General features: G+C 48.4%; 1 protein-coding gene across 6 annotated transcripts in view; it reads left to right on the top strand.

The window, feature by feature from the left end:
- CAMTA1 (calmodulin binding transcription activator 1) overlaps positions 1-17,471 on the top strand; it is a 982,645-nt gene that overhangs the window by 251,883 nt on the left and 713,291 nt on the right. For all 6 annotated transcript variants that reach the window (XM_089773035.1, XM_089773028.1, XM_089773030.1 and 3 more), the window contains exon 3: positions 2,436-2,503. In XM_089773035.1, the coding sequence (XP_089629161.1) occupies positions 2,436-2,503 (68 nt within the window). The remainder of the gene's footprint in view (positions 1-2,435; positions 2,504-17,471) is intronic.

The following is a 17,471-nucleotide window of genomic DNA, read 5'->3' as shown; positions in this document are numbered from 1 at the left end:
GGGCTCCCACTTCTGCATGGGAAAATGCCTTGACAGATGTGCTGGTTGCCGGGAGGCCTTGAACGGCCCTGGGAATGTGTACTAGCTGCTTAGGCCAAGCAATCTGCCTCACCTGGTGTTTTTGCTGGGAATCCCTTTCATGCCCGGAGAAGAACTCTAGGTAGCTCACTCGCCCGCAGCGATTGGTCCAAGAACCAATATTACCTCACCCCGTGTGTCAGCTGGAGCTGAGCTCTCCCGATGTAATTTGACCCGGGCCCAGAGGCAGAGCGCCACAGCCAGTCTGGGGAATGGGAGTTCTGCCCTCTTGCATGTTAGCCTGGGGTGGTCCCTGAGCAGAGCGGTTTTCTCCCTTGTTGGCACGGAGCCGTTCCACCAGGGCTGGTGGTGATGCTGACAGGCGAGGAGCGCTTCTGCCCGCTGGGGTGGGGTGCTGGGAGGGCAGGGCACTGGCATGATGTGTGGAAGGTGAGACGTGCTCGGCCTGGGTAAAAGCCAAAGGAGCAGGGCTGGTGCAGTCCTTGCAGCTGGAGCAAGACTGGCTGAGGCGAGGCCTTGGCTCCGCATTCCAGCAAAACAGGTTTTCTGCCCATGGGGAGTCCACACGCTCGGCAGCAGGTCTAATGGCCGCCCTAGTGCTGCGGCGGCCGGATGCTGTAGTGAAGGATGAAGTGCTGGCCTGTATATTACTGCATAGAGCATTTCACTCCTGGCTGCCGTCTGGACACTCCCCTTGTGGTCTGGGGCTGGTGAACCTGCTCCCTGTAGAACGCTGCCCCGGATCTCCTCCCCCTCCCCAACTCATCTTGTTAACGCCCCCCAGGCCAGGGGCAGAACAGCTGCGTTGCGTGAGCAACAGACTGACAAACAGTAAAAGGAGATTTCGTTTTCCACCTTGCGTAATCTACCTGTGGCACCCAGTCACAAGGGAGTCCAGGGTTCAGGAGCTAGGGTCAGACACTGGGAAGACAATGAGAATCATCCAACATTTTATCAGACAGAATAAGGCAAAACCTCTTTCCAAGACACAGGCCACTTGCGACCTGACATGGTTACAAAGGAATTTGTCTGCAGGTCGGGTATTGCATAATTGTCCACTAGGAGGTTTGCATAATTGTCCACCACACCCCACCCCACCCCACCTGCCGCATGTATGGAATGATCCAATATGGAAGTTCCTATACTTTGACAAAACAGGAGGGGAGTGGATTGGAATGGTGCATTCAAAGGTGGGGAGGGACTTAGCCGGTGCTCTGTGGAAGTGCTGTGAGTTCAGTCTAGGACCTTCCTCTATAAAATATGCATGTGCCTGATACTGCGCCAGAGTTGGAGTTTGGAGTCTTCTAATGGAAAGCCGATGCGTGATTCCTGTTCAGCACCTTTCTGGGGGGCTTCAGGACATTGATTTGGTGTTGTGTTGTAATGTCAAGTTCCGGAACCAGACATCCCAGAACCATCTGAACGTAACGTGCAGGCTGCCAAATTCCCGTCAACGAGTCGGTTCTGATCTGCAAGTAATGGTGCCTGCAAGTGGGAGCAATGACTTAGTGATGTCACTCACTGGTTTTCCGTGGAAATGATTAATAAATCTGTGACTCTCTGCAGTGATGTTGTGCGTATACATATTTAATTCACCTTCAGGTGCCTACGTTCCCACCGTCGTGCCCTTAGCTTTCTGGCCGGCACGGCGCTCAGAGCAGCTGCACAGGAGTTGGTGTTATCAAGGCTTTCTCTGGCGTGGGAGAGGTTAATGTATTTCTCCCTTTTCCTTTTAATCTTTACGCAGTTCAGCTTTGGGGGCTTTGGACTTGGTGTGGAAGCCGGCAAAGCACAAAGTTCTCCTGCCGGGTTGAAAGATTTATAAGTGGCTCTGTCTCTGGCAGAGGCTTCACTAGCACGTGACATTGTGACTGGGACTAAGTGAAGAGACCTCTTGCCTGCTTCTGGTTTTAAATTACAGGAGACCTTTGTGATTCCTGGAATTACTAGTCTGCCCCAGCCTGTTACCCACAGCTCCTGGCTGCTGCAGTGAGTTCCCCGTGGTGAGTTTGGGAGCTGCAGGGAGCTCACCTGCAGGACCTGGGCACCACAGCTCCCGGTATTTGCGAATGTCGCCATTTGCAGTAGATGCAGGAATACATCCACCGCGAACGGTTCCTGGAAAGGCACTTGGGGTAGGAAGCCATTTCTCATGTGCTCTGTTTTAAAGACTGGAATATTTTGGTCCTCTCTAGCCATCTGCCCTTTCCAGCCCACAGTAGTGTGCCAAGAAGGCTTTTCCAACTGGAAAAGTCAAGGATCTAGCAGCAAAGGTGGGATGAAAAGTGTCCGACTTGAGGGCAGAGCAGATTTAGAGAAGTTTTGTTTTGTGAAACTTTCAACTCTCCAAAATTACGATGCAAGTTAATTCTTTTTTGCACATTTTTCTTTTTCAGGAAATTGCAGCTTATTTAATAACATTTGAAAAGCACGAAGAATGGCTAACGACTTCCCCTAAAACAAGGTAACATTGTGAATATTGCAGCTTGTGAAAATGTACATTGGTTTGTTTTCGCTGATTACTTGACTTGCTAATCAATTCATTGGGCGCAAAATGAAAACTCCAAGGCATGCTTGATAGTTTGTGACATGGATATCTCATTAATTGACTTAATGAGTGTTTTATTGAATGAAATCAAATTGATTAAAAATAGAACTCCTGAAATCTTGACAGGTAAAAGTTTTAACCCGATGATTTAACATTTAATTGTATTCTTTCAGATGAATGCATTTAAAAGGATTTGTTGAGTGAAAGTTGTAGGCTATTTATCTTGACAATGCTCTGTCAACACAACTTTTGTCGTTCACAGGTTCTTAAACCTATCTCCTCCCTCTCCTAAAGACAAAAGTTTTGCCATGGCAAGTGTCTGCATAAACAGCTTGTTGTTGGCAAGAAATGATTTCTCGCTGACAATGCGAAGCCCACTGCTAAGAGGTGGAAGTATTTTGTCTGTAAGAATGCCAACATAAAGCGTTTATATCGCCTGACTTGTAGGGTATGCCTACACTTGTATTTAATACTTCTTGGCATGTCTCTTGTTGGGGTTAAGTGTCTGGTGGCAAGGAGATCCCCAAAAGCCAAATTAGCAGGCACGTTTGCAGTGTGTTAAGCCGTAAATGTCATGTATTCTTCCAACTACCAAACATGTTTATCTTCTGCAACCTGCCTGGAATTGGTGCGGTAAATTTAAAGACTACAGATGTTTTCCTGTCGTGGAATCTTGAAGATCATTTTATTATGTTGAGACCTGAAGTTACAGGAGGTGTGGCTGAAAACAAAAAATGGAATTTGTGTTTACAGAGAATGTAAGAAGTTTGGGGGTGTTATTGAAAATCCCATTTTTGCTTTTTCTAACTCTCAGCCTCTTTCTCACGGCCGGTGAATGGGGCCAGTGAGGTAGTCAGAAGGGGTTTAGTGCAGCAGGCCGTGCCGAAGTGCTAAGTCTTTCTTGCTGCGTAACTGGGAAAAGCTCAGCCCCTGTTCACAACGAGACTGGTGTAAGAACACGTCTTCGGGGGAATAATCATCTATTCAGATTTGTAGTTCAGGCCTCGCCTGCCCCCAAATAATACAAAGAACTCGAATGATTTTCCTGAGGGGAGCCTCTGAATTCCACGGTGCTGATGACTGCATGGAGAGCAGAGAGGCGAGGCCTCGGTGTAGACGAAGCGCTGGAGAGCGGAGTGCCTCTTCCATCTCCCCATGGGAAGGATGTCCCCGAGAAATGAGGGTGCTGCAGGCCCAACACAAGCTGAGTCTCTGATGGTTTGTTGCTCGGTTTGGCATCATATTCCTTTGTAATTAGTAGGGGCAGAAATGACAGTAAGATACAGGAATGGTTATTGACCGTAACGAATAGTACAAATTAACGCACTGAATGTTTAGTAGTTCACAGCCAAGGGAGGGTGTAGGCACAGGAGGACAGTAGAAGAGCAGCTGAAGAACAGAGAAGGGTGGCTTTCTTTGGGAAGTTAGAAGACAACTTCTGCTAGCTTAGGACACTCTCTACCCCCATTTCTCTAGCATTCAAGCTGCCTTAATGTCCTCTTATGTTATTAAACAAGTTCTTAATTAATTGCTATCAAACCGGGCGTGTGTGAAGGGTCGAGAGGGGAGAAATTTCGTGTGCTTCTACAGGTGGTGCGTCACCAGACTCAAGCATGTAACTAGAATTGCTGGTAGTTCAGGTTGTTCTAGTGGAATGAGGAGTAACGGTAGTTCCAGTTAGGATCTTTAATTTGATCTACCTACTCCATGCCGCGTGTAGCTGTGGGCACGGAGTTCGGACTAAGGGGGATTTAAAAATGGCGGTGCCCGGGAACATGCAAATGAAGATATTTAAATCCCAGGCTTCATTTGCAACTCCGCTTGCCCTCATTACCCTACCTAGCTCGAACTAACGAGAGAGAGAGAGAGAGAGAGAGAGAGAGAGGCACTAGCTAAATTCTGCCCCCCCCCCCCCCCCCCCCCCCGTCCCCTAGCTCCCAGTCTTGTGCCTCAGGAATATACTGTCTCGAGACCCTTTCCTGAGTAGTGCAAGATTTATTAATTGGTTCCTCGCTTTATCAGCCTTTGTGAACCCACACAGATTTACCAAACACTTCGGGCCAACTCACTGGTAAGAGTAAACAGGAAAACAAGGAACAGAAGAGAGAGCTGAAGTGATTACAAGGGGCAGGCGAAAGACAGAGGGTTACCAAAAGAAAATGGAATATAAACCCATAATCAAAACTCTCAACCCTATTGGCTGGGCAACATCCCGATGAAGAAGCTTTTCTTGCCCCAAAGATATTGCCGTTCATAGTACACAGGGTTCCCCTTGGAACCTGGGCCAGCCTCCGCTGTTGGGTCTCCAGTGCGTCCGGGTTGCTTGCAGTGTAGGTGGGGGAAGGAGAAGCCTGGGCGTCGGGTTCTCTTTTGTCCCCTTAGTCCCTGAGCTGGGAGAACACAAGTCTGGGCATGTCTGGGGGTGTGGCTGAGTCCCCAGACAAAGCCACGCCCTTCCCCTAGTGCAGCCTCATGCAGATAAGTCGTTGCATCGTAGCACCTTTGCTGGGCAACGCCTGTTGTTGGTGCTTTGACACCCGCCCGGGTGCTTGTTACTGTCTTTGCTGGGGTCTGTGGGAGAGCTGATCTCCGGACGATTCCCAGGCCCACAGCATGTTGTAGTGACACCCACCCAGCACGATTCTCAGCTTCATCTGCACTAATGATACGTGTGTCGCAATGGAACCCGAGTTTCGCCTTGCTCCTGGCACCTCGCCCAGCCTGCTCATAAGCAGTATCAGTTATACACAAAGGATAGCTCTGGGGGTCACCGGCTGCTGCCCTAGGGTGTAGCATCTCACACACCTCTTCAGCAGGGGGGGAGGGGTCTACGTTTTATTGCTAGTGACAGGCATGTCAATCTGCAGTGTCGGGGTGCTGCCACCTTTTGCTTGCCTACACAGTTTCTCACTGTGCCCATTGGCTTCTGCACGGTCGGTAAAATGATTGTATTTGAAAAGGCTGCATCTGGCGGGGGAGCTTGGGTTATAGAATTGATGCCGAAAGACGTCTCCTTGAGCCTTTGCCAACTCAGCCTGTTGAGTGGTCAGAAAGTCTGTTAAGCAGAGTCAGGGGATAACTGCAGCACCATTAAATACATCAGAAATATGCATGTGTTTGTGGAAGTGGTTTTTAAGACTTTAAGGGTTTGTTTAGTTTGCTAAAGGCAATGCATAAAAATAGCAATTTTCCTATTAATATTACAATATCCCGCTCCTGTGTATTTAGACTTGAAAGCATAATGTCCCAGGAGGAGGGAAGTTGCAACGGCTGTTCAAGGACCTTCTTAAATTAGTTGTTGAGTTCATTTTGATTTTTTTTTTTAATATTGAAATTAATTGGTGCAGTTAAATGCTGAGTTCATACAAACAGGCCTCTTGGTATTAACAAATTAATGACATCGATCCAGCACTGAACCGGAACATTCCCCATTCTTGGTTTGCTGCTGCGGGTGCTGCTAATTTCATCTTAGAAAATTAATAAAAATGAATTGCACCGCTGACACTTACAGAGCTTTGTAATAAAATGATCCATTGCAGCGGGGAGGAGTCACTGCGCAGTGGATCGCTGTAGTCATTGCTCATGGAGATGTTGGTATGGGCGTTTTAGGAAGGGCTGATCCTTGTCTGGGCTGCTTTCCAATGATCTAAAACTGCAAATAGTCCTAATTGCATCCTAATGGTCCAGAGGGGCCTGGGAGCTGGCTGTGATTCAGTCAAGGAGTGCTGGGCTGCCTGTCATGGGGGGCAGCAGCAGGGTAACATGAACATAGCGGGAGAGGGGCTGAGTGGGGCTAGTTTTCTTTGCACTCGCGGTTGTCCGGCTTGGTGTTTTCCCTACAAGAAGTGTGGAGGGCAAGTGCCAAGCTGCACACTGGGGCACGGGTGCTTGAAGAAGAGAGTAATTTGGTGTCCTCTGCAGGGCTGTAGCTGTGGAATGCCCCCTTCAGCGATGCATCTGATGCGTGGAGCTGAGGATCCCAGGGTGAGGCCCTGCAGTGTAGGATATTGGGGACAGCGTTTCATGGCGATACAATACTACCTCTTGACAGGAGCTCATGGCGCGCTGCTGTGCTGGGGGAAGGTTGCCAGGGGCTGTTGTGAACCCAGAGGTGTGACTGTTGGGCAGTTGGCTCCCAGGACTATTGTGTGTCACAAGGGAATGTGCAGAGTTCATTTGGAACATGCATGTGGCTGACGGAGGAAGGGGCACAGCCCTGCTCCCGGACCCTAGGATGAAGGGCATGACTTGAAGTGGAGACTTGACAATGAGTGGAGACTTCAGGGCCGGGCCAGTGACCGGGACGGGATGTGCTGAATGCAGCTGGCTCTGGGAAGAAACAGTTCTGTACAGGCCGGCAGAAGAGGGGCTCTGGGCTTCAGGCAGTATCTATGCGCCTCGAGTTTCAACATGGCTTAATATTTCCCATTAATTCAGCGAGTTCATCCACACTTAAGGATTAAGTTAAAACAACCGACTTGCATTGTTTACAATGAAATGCTGCAAGATGGATATTTGTATGTATTTGAACTGTGTCTGTAATCGATGGTTAAGAAAATGCCTTATGCACTGAAGAAGCAATGAGAAACCTTGCAAGGATTTTTTTGTTGCTGAATGTATGAATTTGAGTTTAACAAATCTCCTGGTGAAGTGACTTTCTTGTGCTCAGTAAAGGTTTAGAGTCTGGCAGCACTGTAGTTGTTTGATTTTGTAGAAGACTGTTAATTTTGCAAAATATGCTAATAAACATACTGGAGATGATTAAAACTAAACAATGTATCGACATAAATTAACAAAGTATATTTGGTGATGCAGTAACCTTGATGTTTTCTTGTAATCATATTTGCTTGCTTACTCGTTAATTTGCCAACTAATCCACAATGGGTCTTCTAGTCATTAGTGAGAATTAATAAAGTTCTGCTGTAATATAGCACTAATAAAATCTTTGATGTTTCTAGATTTAAATGCAAATCATGGAAACTCACTAAACATTCCCATAGGAAGTGCAATAAAATGATTATTGTCATTGCGAGAGGCATCCTGGTTTTCAGTGGCCCAATGGCTTTTCCGAACACGCGCAATCTTGGTTTCTCCCTCAATACGTTCTATAACGGCTGATGTTTCTAGGGCTTCTCATTTTCAAAGCACGTTAAAAACGTGAAACTCTGTTCTGAGGGGGGTCCTGAGCTGCTGAGCGGGGATCCCATCTGCAAAACCTTCCCAACAAAAGGTTTGTCTCAACCAGAAGCTTTTGCTGGTTTGGAGCAGGAACCTGACCCTGGGCCTGCTCTCCTGCATCCCGGGTAAGTGCCCCTGTCACCTGACTGAGAGTCAGTCTCTCTCCCCTCCCCTTCCCCAGGGCTCAGAGAATATACACAAAGCAGAGCAGTGCCAATGGGGGTGGGGGAAGGAAGGGTGGAGAAGGCTGACTGTACAGCCTCGTGGTCAGGGCTCCCACATGGAGCAGAGATTCGACTGTGATCTGCCTGACCAGTTGGCTGTTCTTTCTCTTCCTCTCTCTGATTTTTTACCAAAAACTTCATCCAGGGCCAGGGCAATATGTCAGAACTGCTATGATCCATCTCAGCCAGCTCTAGTTTCCAGCGCGAGGCCCAGAGAGGTGCTGTGACGTCCCCCAGCTGGCGACAGTGTGGGGATTGGAACTCAGGGTTTGCAGAGCTGGGAGCTGCCAGTTGGGGTTAGCTCTTCATGCCACTGCTCACACAGTGTCTCTGCAAGGGCTCCCCTTTGATTATTTCTGTTTGAGAATTGAGCAGCGTCTCTTCTTGAAGCTGGTAAATACACGTTTCACTAGCTACATCTGCGCTTCTGCGCGGGGATGTTTAGTGCCGTCGTGCTACACTGGGTAGCAATAGGTTAACCACCTTTTCTTGGGAGGTATTTTTTGTCTTTATAACATACAAATCAGTGAAAGTGATGAAACAGAGAAGGAATCCAACCCCTAGGCTTTCACAAAGAGGATTTTCAGAGGACGGTGTCTGCTTTTGCCTTTAACTCGGACTTTGAAGTCCCAGATGTTTCCAGGATTTCAAAAATGTGTATGAACTTTTCAGGACAACAGTATAAAGTACAGATTCCTCCAGAAATCTTAGCTCTGGGTCTCCTACTTCTTGTGAATGAAGTCAAACCGTGAACAGCTTGTTAATTGGCTGATCTCTGTGCATGCTAGATTGGATTGTGGTCACAGACATTAGAAAAATTAAGTTTGATCAAATTAGTTTCTGGATCTGCCTGCCTGGTGAGGACTGTAGAGAGGGTGACTTCCGGTGGATATGTTTTAACAGCTGCTAACATTTGGATTTCCATTGCTTTGTCAGTGTCAAACTCCTGTGGACTACAGACTAATATAATTGAAATGCATGGTACTTTTTTCAAATGTGGTATGTCCGATCCTACAACAACTGTGTGTTCGGGAGTTCTGTTAGCAACCTCCAGAGCTCAGCCTGAACCATGGCCAGGAAACCCCGGGTTTTTCTGCAAATACAGGCCCAGGTGTTACAGTGGGCTACAGCGCTAAACCAGGTGATTCAGAATTAATTTACAGTCATTGTAGCACAACTAGTGCTGGGGATCCTGCAAATGTCTTCCTAGTTTAAGCAAATTAAAGCCACTTTTAAGTCTGGATGGGTGTGGCCACACAGGATTTTAATGCAATTTGACGAATCCACTTTACATTCACACCTTTAATGATTTTGGATTAATTTTTCTGGGTGTCAGTGTGTAGAGAAGCCCTTCATTACACACATTCCTCAAACATTTGGTGCAGAAGAGAGGGTGGGAGTAAGAGGAATTATAGGAAAACTTACACCAACTACTTTGAGCTTCAACACTGTCTCTGTGATCCTCCTGTTGTGCTGTGTAAGGGGCCTGCTTTGCAGGTAGTGTGGCTGTATGCTGGTTACGTTGAACAAGACAGACTATTTTGTTACTATGTCTTGCAAATCCTTGTTATGAGAGAGAACCTGCAATCGCTGGCCAAGTCTCAAACCTGCCCAAGTGGTTTCACATTCCAGTTCCAAGTGATCACTTTGGCAGTCTGAGAACATGCCATTGTAGCAAAAGCTGTACATGAATTTCAGAGCCAGTTTGAAAGATCTGGCACAGTTGGATTTTTTATTATACTGTGCATGAGCGACCATTTCATTTCTGCCGACGTTGGGATTCTGGCTGCCCCAAAAGCAGGCTGCTGAAACTCACTGCTAACGCCCAGTCTTGTGGAGCTCAGCAGCGGTTTACAGAAGTTCACGCACAAGAGCTGTGCTTTGAATATTTGTCCCCTCACTATTCTACACAAACCTACTTTTCTTCCTCATTGGCCACACACGCTTTATCAGCACACCTTGGTGTGTTTCCTATGAGCAAACACCGTGATCAGGAATCGAGAGGCATTCCCTTCTCTGCAAATAAGCTGCCTCTTTGTGGCGCTTCTCTCTGCATCTCTCCGGGTGTTTAATTCCTAGCCTGCAGGTGCACAATGGCTGAGGCTAGAAAGGAGGGGCCATGGGGTTCCTTTTGCCAGCTCTACTGTCTACAATGGTGAAGGTGGCCCTTGCTGAGACTTGGTAATGCTGAAGGAAATGATTGTCATGGGGTTTACATTCTTGTGCAGCTCTTGTAGCATCATGCAGTCCTGTTCCCAAGCGGAGATTTCACTCCTTAGTTCCTAGCTGCAGCTTCCCCCCTTGTTAGCAAGCCCACAGGCACTACAGTCCTTTCCAAGAAGCCATGGATCCTGTCGCTGGATTGCAAAGAAGTAATAATGTGACACATGCCAGCAGTGCCTCCTGCCATGTGCATTGGACGGACCAGCCCATTTATTAATGGACACACATCAAACATCAAGAATGGTAGCATGCATAACCCACTGGGAGAGCGCTTCAGCCTCCTTGGTCTTTCAGTTACAGACTTGAAAGTTACCAGACTTGAGCAAAACACCATCTAAAACAGACCGCCATGTGAAACTGCTGAGCTGGAATTCATATGCAAATTTGACACCATCAGAATGGGTCTGTATAGGGACTGGGAATGGCTCGCGCATTACACCAAGTATTTTTCCCCATTGGGGAGTCTCACCTGCTTATCACTGGTGGAAGTGGGTCACATGCACCCTGAAATAGCCTCCTTAGCGCTGAGGTAATGCCCATCTCTGTGTGCATGTTTATATCCTGCCGTCGGATTCTTTCACTTCATGACCCAGGGTATGTCTAGACTACATGGCTCCGTCGATGGAGCCATGTAGATGAGTTTACTAGAAATAGGAAAATGAAGCGGCGATTTAAATAGTTGCTGCTTCATTTACATAAAAATGGCCACTGCACTGTGCCGATCAGCTGTTTGGCGGCACAGCGAGGCAGTCTGGATGCGCCGCGGTCAACAAAGGAAGCCTTTATCAACTGCTCCGGTAAACATCACTTCACGAGGCATTTTCCTATGTTTAGTAAACTCGTCGACGGAGCCGTGTAGTCTAGACACACCCCAAGTGACAGTTAGTCTGTGAGGTGCAGCGGGGCTCCCTGTTCTCCTTTCTTAAATAGTAGACACTAAACTGCCTCACTGGGGCACAGTTTCTGACAGATAAGCCCTAGTTTCCAAAGCTAAGAGCCTTTAGAAGAGGTGCATGTCCCGGATATGGACACGTAAATGAACATTGTAGACACCTACAACAGTCAGTGACGTGCCTAAGTACTGACATGTGTCCATTTGGGAACTGAGCATTCTGTCAAGTGGGACAATTGCTCCTCCAGTCCTCTGCCCTCTGTGTGGCATCTCACCATTCCAAGTCCTGTTTTCATTGCTACCTCTTGAAAGACATTCTGATACTGGGACGAGGCACGAGAGCGGTGGGAGGACAGGCTCTGCGGTAATGCAAAGCAATTGTGCTTTGGCTCTGGCCAAGATACTAGCTGAGGGGTTTCTTTCCTTATAACCGACTGGCAGTGGGATAAGCTATACTCTGCACTAATGAAAGCTTGGGGGAGAGGGGAGGAGGAGGAGGGAATCCCAGCTGAAGAGACTCAGCCCAGCACAATGGCGGTGTCTGGCCATGCAAGGCAGTGAGACTTGGCAGTGACTAATATTTCTGAAACGAAAACTGTTCAGTTACATTGTGCTCATATAAATCAATAGCAATTTACATACAGTGTCACTATCTATTTGTGGTAATTTAGTTTTACTTCTGCTACCTGCTGGTTTATTTTTAGCATTTTAATTTTCCTCTACTGGGTTAGGATAGCAAGCATAGCTTTTCATTTAACAGACAAGGACAGTTAAGTCTGTAGTGTTTCCTATTGATAAATTCTGACCTCATAAATCACAAAGTTTGCACAACTCAGTTCACAACAAATAAATACATGAAATAAGGCCTGGTCTGGTTTGGAAAGGGACGAGGTGCATTCCTCATGTGCATCCATGTGCATGTGCCCAGTTTAGAATTTCTGACGGTTCAGAAGGGCTGAATTTTTGTGTAATGCACAGAGCTATACAGAGACCATGGAGCCATGATCCCTGCCCGTGAGAGGTTGTACTCCAGAGATGACCTTCCAGGGCGCCAGTGGTATTTAATGGCCCCATGCCGGGCCTTTGGATTTTGCTGTACCTGAAAGAGCCAGTGCTGGGAAATAGAAGATGGGGCAGGCGGAGGGAGTCTAGGAGGTCCCTGGAGGGAAAGCAAGAGGGGAGGAGCTTTGAAAGAGGTAATGGAGGAAACGTGGCTTTGCGGGTCAGTAAGGACATTGAGGCACAGGGAGCTGCCTGGGAAAAGGCCTGCAGCGAGTGTGGCTCAGAGCACGCTGGGGAGCAGGAATGAAAGGAGCTCAGGTTTGAGTGAGAGTCACTCCAACTGGCTAAGCGGTCTCTGAGACGTGGCGCTGCCCACAACCCCCCCGTCTCCCAAAGGAAGAAAATCTCCTTGATCCACCTCTGCTGGGGTTTCACCCTGCCTGGCTTGCAGTTACACGAGGCTGCATAGCGGGGAGGCCCACACTGTTCCAAGTAGCTTTGCATGGGCAGGGTGACCTCTGAAGAAACTGACTAGGCCGGAGAGGCTGGGCTTAGCACTGCCGGCTGAGGTTCTGAGGGATTGTGTTGCTGTTGATCCTTGAGCTAATTTGATCAGGCTTGCAAGTGAAATCAAGCCAAAGCCCTAATCAAATCCTCTTCCACAAAGTGGGAAAATAAATAGCTCTTCTTCCTGCAGTATTCACATGGGAGTCTGTCGAGGCTGATGGTTCTCCTTGAGTTTCTCTGGTGACTTCCGTAGCCAAAGCAAGCCATGGGGATTGTGTTACAGAGACTGGTTTGAAATCACTTTCTTTAATAACTTAAAACGTGTTAGAATCAGTCACTGTTTTCTCCCACCCGCACACCCCCACATGTCCACCCCCAGTTACTTTGAAGACTTCAGAGCTTTCAGTCCTGCAGTGAAATTCACTTCCTTATGCAGATTATGGGTTTGTGCCTATGCCAAAGGGGAAGGACCTAACCCAAAATAAGATTGAGAGTTAATGCAGAATAATGCCATGATAATGGCCAGACTGGACCAGAGCAAAGGTCCATCTAGCCCAGAGTCCTATCTTCCAACAGTGGCCGATGCCAGATGCCCCAGAGGACATGAAGAGAACAGAGAGTCTTCAAGCTTCTGGCAAACAGAGGCAAGGGACACCATTCCTACCCATCCTGGCCAATAGCCATCCGTAGACCTGTCCTCCAGGAATGTATGTAGTTCTAAACCTACTGCCTATTAGTTTCATTTGGTGACCCCTCGCTCTTATGCTGTGGGAAGAAGTAAATAACTTTTCCTTATGCATTTTCTCTGCATCTGTCATGATTTTATAGACCTCTAACGTATCCCCCTTAGTCTCCTTTTCTCTAAACTGAACAGTCCAGTCTTTTTAATCTCTCTTCATATGGGACCCGTTCCAAACCCCTCAGCATTTTTGTTGCTCTTTTCTGAACTTTTTCCAATGCTAAGATCTCTTAGCCAGTTACATTTTCAACAAAACTGCCTCTAGGGACTTAAACACACAGAAATGTGAGTCACAAGCATCACTAGATTGGAAGGGCCCTCATGAGGTCATCGAGTCCAGTCCCTTGCACTCAGAGCAGGACTGAGCACCGTCTGGATCATCCCTGATGAGTGTTTATCTCACCTGCTCTGAAAAATCTCCAGAGGTGGAGATTCCACGACCTCCCTAGGCAACTTATTCCAGTGTTTCACCACCCGGACAGGTAGGAAGTTTTTCCTAATGTCCAACGGAATCTCCCTTTCTTCTTTGAGGAGTGCCCCATGGGTTGCTCCACCTTAGGTGCACCAGTGCCGCTAGCAGTGCCCCTGTGGTTGGCTGTCCTTGCAGAGCGCTGGCACACGACACTTGGAACGGTCATCGCACGCGCACAGCCAACCGCCTCTTCGGTTCTCTCTTACCGCTGCCGCTTCGGTTGCAGCAGAGCAGTTTACCTCAGCCCACTTAGACTTCGTGTTAGCTGTTAGTACTCAGTTGCCTGGCTTAGCTTCACAGTTTTTTCTTGTTATATTAAAAAAAAAAATTAATATTAAAAAGTAAGAGCGAAGAGGAGAGAGGGATTCACAGAGCCGGGGGCTCTACCCCGCCTGCACAGAACCATGGTCTTTCACAGGAAGAGAGCATCTCAAAACAGACTTTGACCAGCACATGCCTGGTTCTTCAGGATTCAAAAGTGTGAATCCTGTAACGTGTCCGTTTGTTTCAGATGGACACTCTATATGTCCGCTGCCTCGGCCAAGAGCACGACACACAGCCATGCAAACACTGCCTGCAATTGAGCAGCGGGGCAAGGAGAACCAGCGTGCTCCAACTTAGTGTCTCGAGCTGCCCTTGACCAGGATAAAACCTCCCTCCCACTCCTGTCCCCGGGGAGGCTCATGCCAGAGAGGCTCCACTCTCGCAAGCCCCAGGGACCCAGGCAGGGCTCACATGCCCAGGAAGAGGTTCTGACTCCCTGCTGAGGAAGCACTCTGCAAACAACAAGTCTGTCTCCGCACCTGCCGCAGCGAAGGCGCCAGAGAAATAGACGGGGAAGGGGACCAGTGCTCACAAAATCCAGGTCCCCAAAGAGAAGATCTAACCTCCCCTCTTAAACCGAGCATGGAGCCAAAGTAGAGGAGCTCCGCACTGGCACTGGCAAAACTGCTGTCAGTGGCACCAACAACAGCCCTGTCAGCAGCGCCGCTCAAATAACCGTCAGCGGCACCGGCGAGAGCGCGCTCACTGCCACCTGGGGAAACTCCAAAAGCCTCTTCCGACAAAAGAATCCGAATCCGAAATAGAATCGTAGAATGAGGAATATTGGGACTTCCGAAAGAATGCGTTTGCTCTGCCACAAAAAAAGCAGAAGAGCAAACGCGTTCCCTGGAAAAACCCCGCAGTCAAGCTGTACCCTTCGTGTCCTCTACGGAAAGATCAAAAGCATTACCTGTATCCAAACAGAGACTATCTCAGTGGATCTCTAGCCTGCAACATATTCCACAAGGAACCGCTGACGAGCATTGGGGCTCGCTCTACGGGAGCAATGGCAGCGACGACAGCCTTCCGGAGAGGTGTCCCGACAGAGGACATTTTCAAAGTTGCCACATTCACGCAGCATTATGCAATGCAGGCGTTTGCGGACATGGACACGTGCTTTGGCTGAACCATTCTTGCAGTTACTGAGTCAACGCTGCCGAAGCGCCCACCAGCAAGCACAGACACGGCTTTGTAGTCACCTAAGCTGGAGCACCCACGGGGACACTCCCCGAAGGAGGGAAGGTCACTTACCTTGTGCAGTAACGGGAGTTCTTCAAGATGGTTCTCCCTATGGATGCTCCACCGCCCGCCCCCTCCCCTCAGCTTCGGTTCCAACTACATCTGGGTCAGAGAAGAACTGAGGCAGCAGTTGGCTGCACACACGATGACTGTTCCAAGCATCGCGCGCCACGTGCACAGCCAGCCGGAGGGGCACTGCTAACAGAAGTCTGTCGACCAGAGGCGCAGCGGCGCTGGTGCACGTATGGTGGAGCACCCCTGGGGATAACCATCTGAAAGAACTCCAGTGACTGCACAGGGTGAGGGACCTTCCATTCTGCAATTTAAGTCAATTGTTTCTTGTCCTATCATCAGAGATTAAAAAGAATAATTTTTCTCCCTCCTCTTTGTAACACCCTTTTAGGTACTTTGAAAACAGCTATCATGTCTTCTCTCAGGGTATGTCTACACTACCCTCCTAGTTCAAACTAGGAGGGTAATGTATGCATACCGCTCTTGCTAATGAAGCCCGGGATTTGAATTTCCCAGGCTTCATTAGCATAAGCGGGGAGCCGCCATTTTTAAATCCCCGCTGCTTCGAACCCCGTGCAGCGCGGCTACACGGGGCTCGAACTAGGTAGTTCGGACTAGGGTGCCTATTCCGAACTACCGGTACACCTCGTTTCACGAGGAGTAACGGTAGTTCGGAATAGGCACCTAGTCCGAACTACCTAGTTCGAGCCCCGTGTAGCCGCGCTGCACGGGGTTTGAAGCAGCGGGGATTTAAAAATGGCGGCTCCCCGCTTATGCTAATGAAGCCCGGGAAATTCAAATCCCGGGCTTCATTAGCAAGTGCGGTATGCATACATTACCCCTCTAGTTCGAACTAGCGGGGTAGTGTAGACATACCCTCAGTCTTCTCTTTTCCAGACTAAACAGTCCTAATTTTTTCAGCCTTCCCGCATAGGTCATGTTTTCTAGATCTTTAATAATTTTTGTTGCTCTTCACTGGACCTTCTTCAGAACTGGACACAATACTTCAACTGAGGCCTAATCAGTGCACAGTAGAGCGGAAGAATAACTTCTCATGTCTTGCTCACAACACTCCTCTTCATGCATCCCAGAATCACGGCTCAATGTCTGGTTAGCAGTCGGTTTCAAATGGAGTGCCCCAAGGATCGGTTCCAAGGCTGGTTTTGTTCAACTTCTTTATTAATAAACAACAAACGGTCTGGTAGCACTTTATAGACTAACAAAACATGGAGATGGGATCATGACTGTTCATGGGCACAGCCCACTTCTTCAGATGACCGGAGTTTTTTTAATGACTTGGATGAGGGGATGGTTTGTACCTTCAGCAGGTTTGTGGATGGCAGTAAGGTAGGCAGAGAGATAGATACATTGGGGGGCAGGGATAGGGTCCAGAGTGACCTAGACAAATTAGAGGATTGGGCCAAAAGAAATCTGATGAGGTTCAACAAGGACAAGTGCAGAGTCCTGCACTTGGGACAGAAGAATCCAAAGCATTGTTGTAGGCTGGGGACGGACTGGCTAAGTAGCGGTTCTGCAGCAAAGGACCTGGGGGTTACAGTGGATGAGAAGCTGGATAGGAGTCAATGTGGGCCCTTGCAGCCAAGAAGGCTAAGGGCATAGTGAGGTGCATTAAGAGGAGCATTTCCAGCTGATCTAGAGAAATGATTATTTCTCTTTATTCAGCACTGGTGAGGCCACATCTGGAGTATTGTGTTCACATCCCCCACTACAGAAAGGATGTGGATGCACCGAAGAGGGTCCAGCAGAGGGCAACCAAAATGATGAGGGGGCTGGAGCACATGACCTACGAGGAGAGGCTGAGGGATTTGGGTTTCTTTAGTCTGCTGAAGAGAAGAGTGAGGGAGATTGGATAGCAGGGATAGCAAGTCCCTGAAAGGAGGTTCCAGAAAGGATGATGAGAGGCTAATCTCAGTGGGGGCAGATGGCAGAACAAGGAGCAATGATCTCAAGCTGCAGTGGGGGAGGTCCAGGTTGGACATTAGGAAAAACTATTTCCCTAGGAGGGTGGTGAAGCACTGGGATGGGTTTCCTAGGGAGGGGGCAGAATCTCC

The sequence above is a fragment of the Pelodiscus sinensis genome, chromosome 24 (assembly GCF_052426305.1).
Source record: "Pelodiscus sinensis isolate ZL-2025 chromosome 24, ASM5242630v1, whole genome shotgun sequence".
NCBI lineage: Eukaryota > Metazoa > Chordata > Testudines > Trionychidae > Pelodiscus > Pelodiscus sinensis.
Note: the sequence above shows the minus strand (reverse complement) of the source record. Positions and strands in the feature narration are given on the sequence as shown.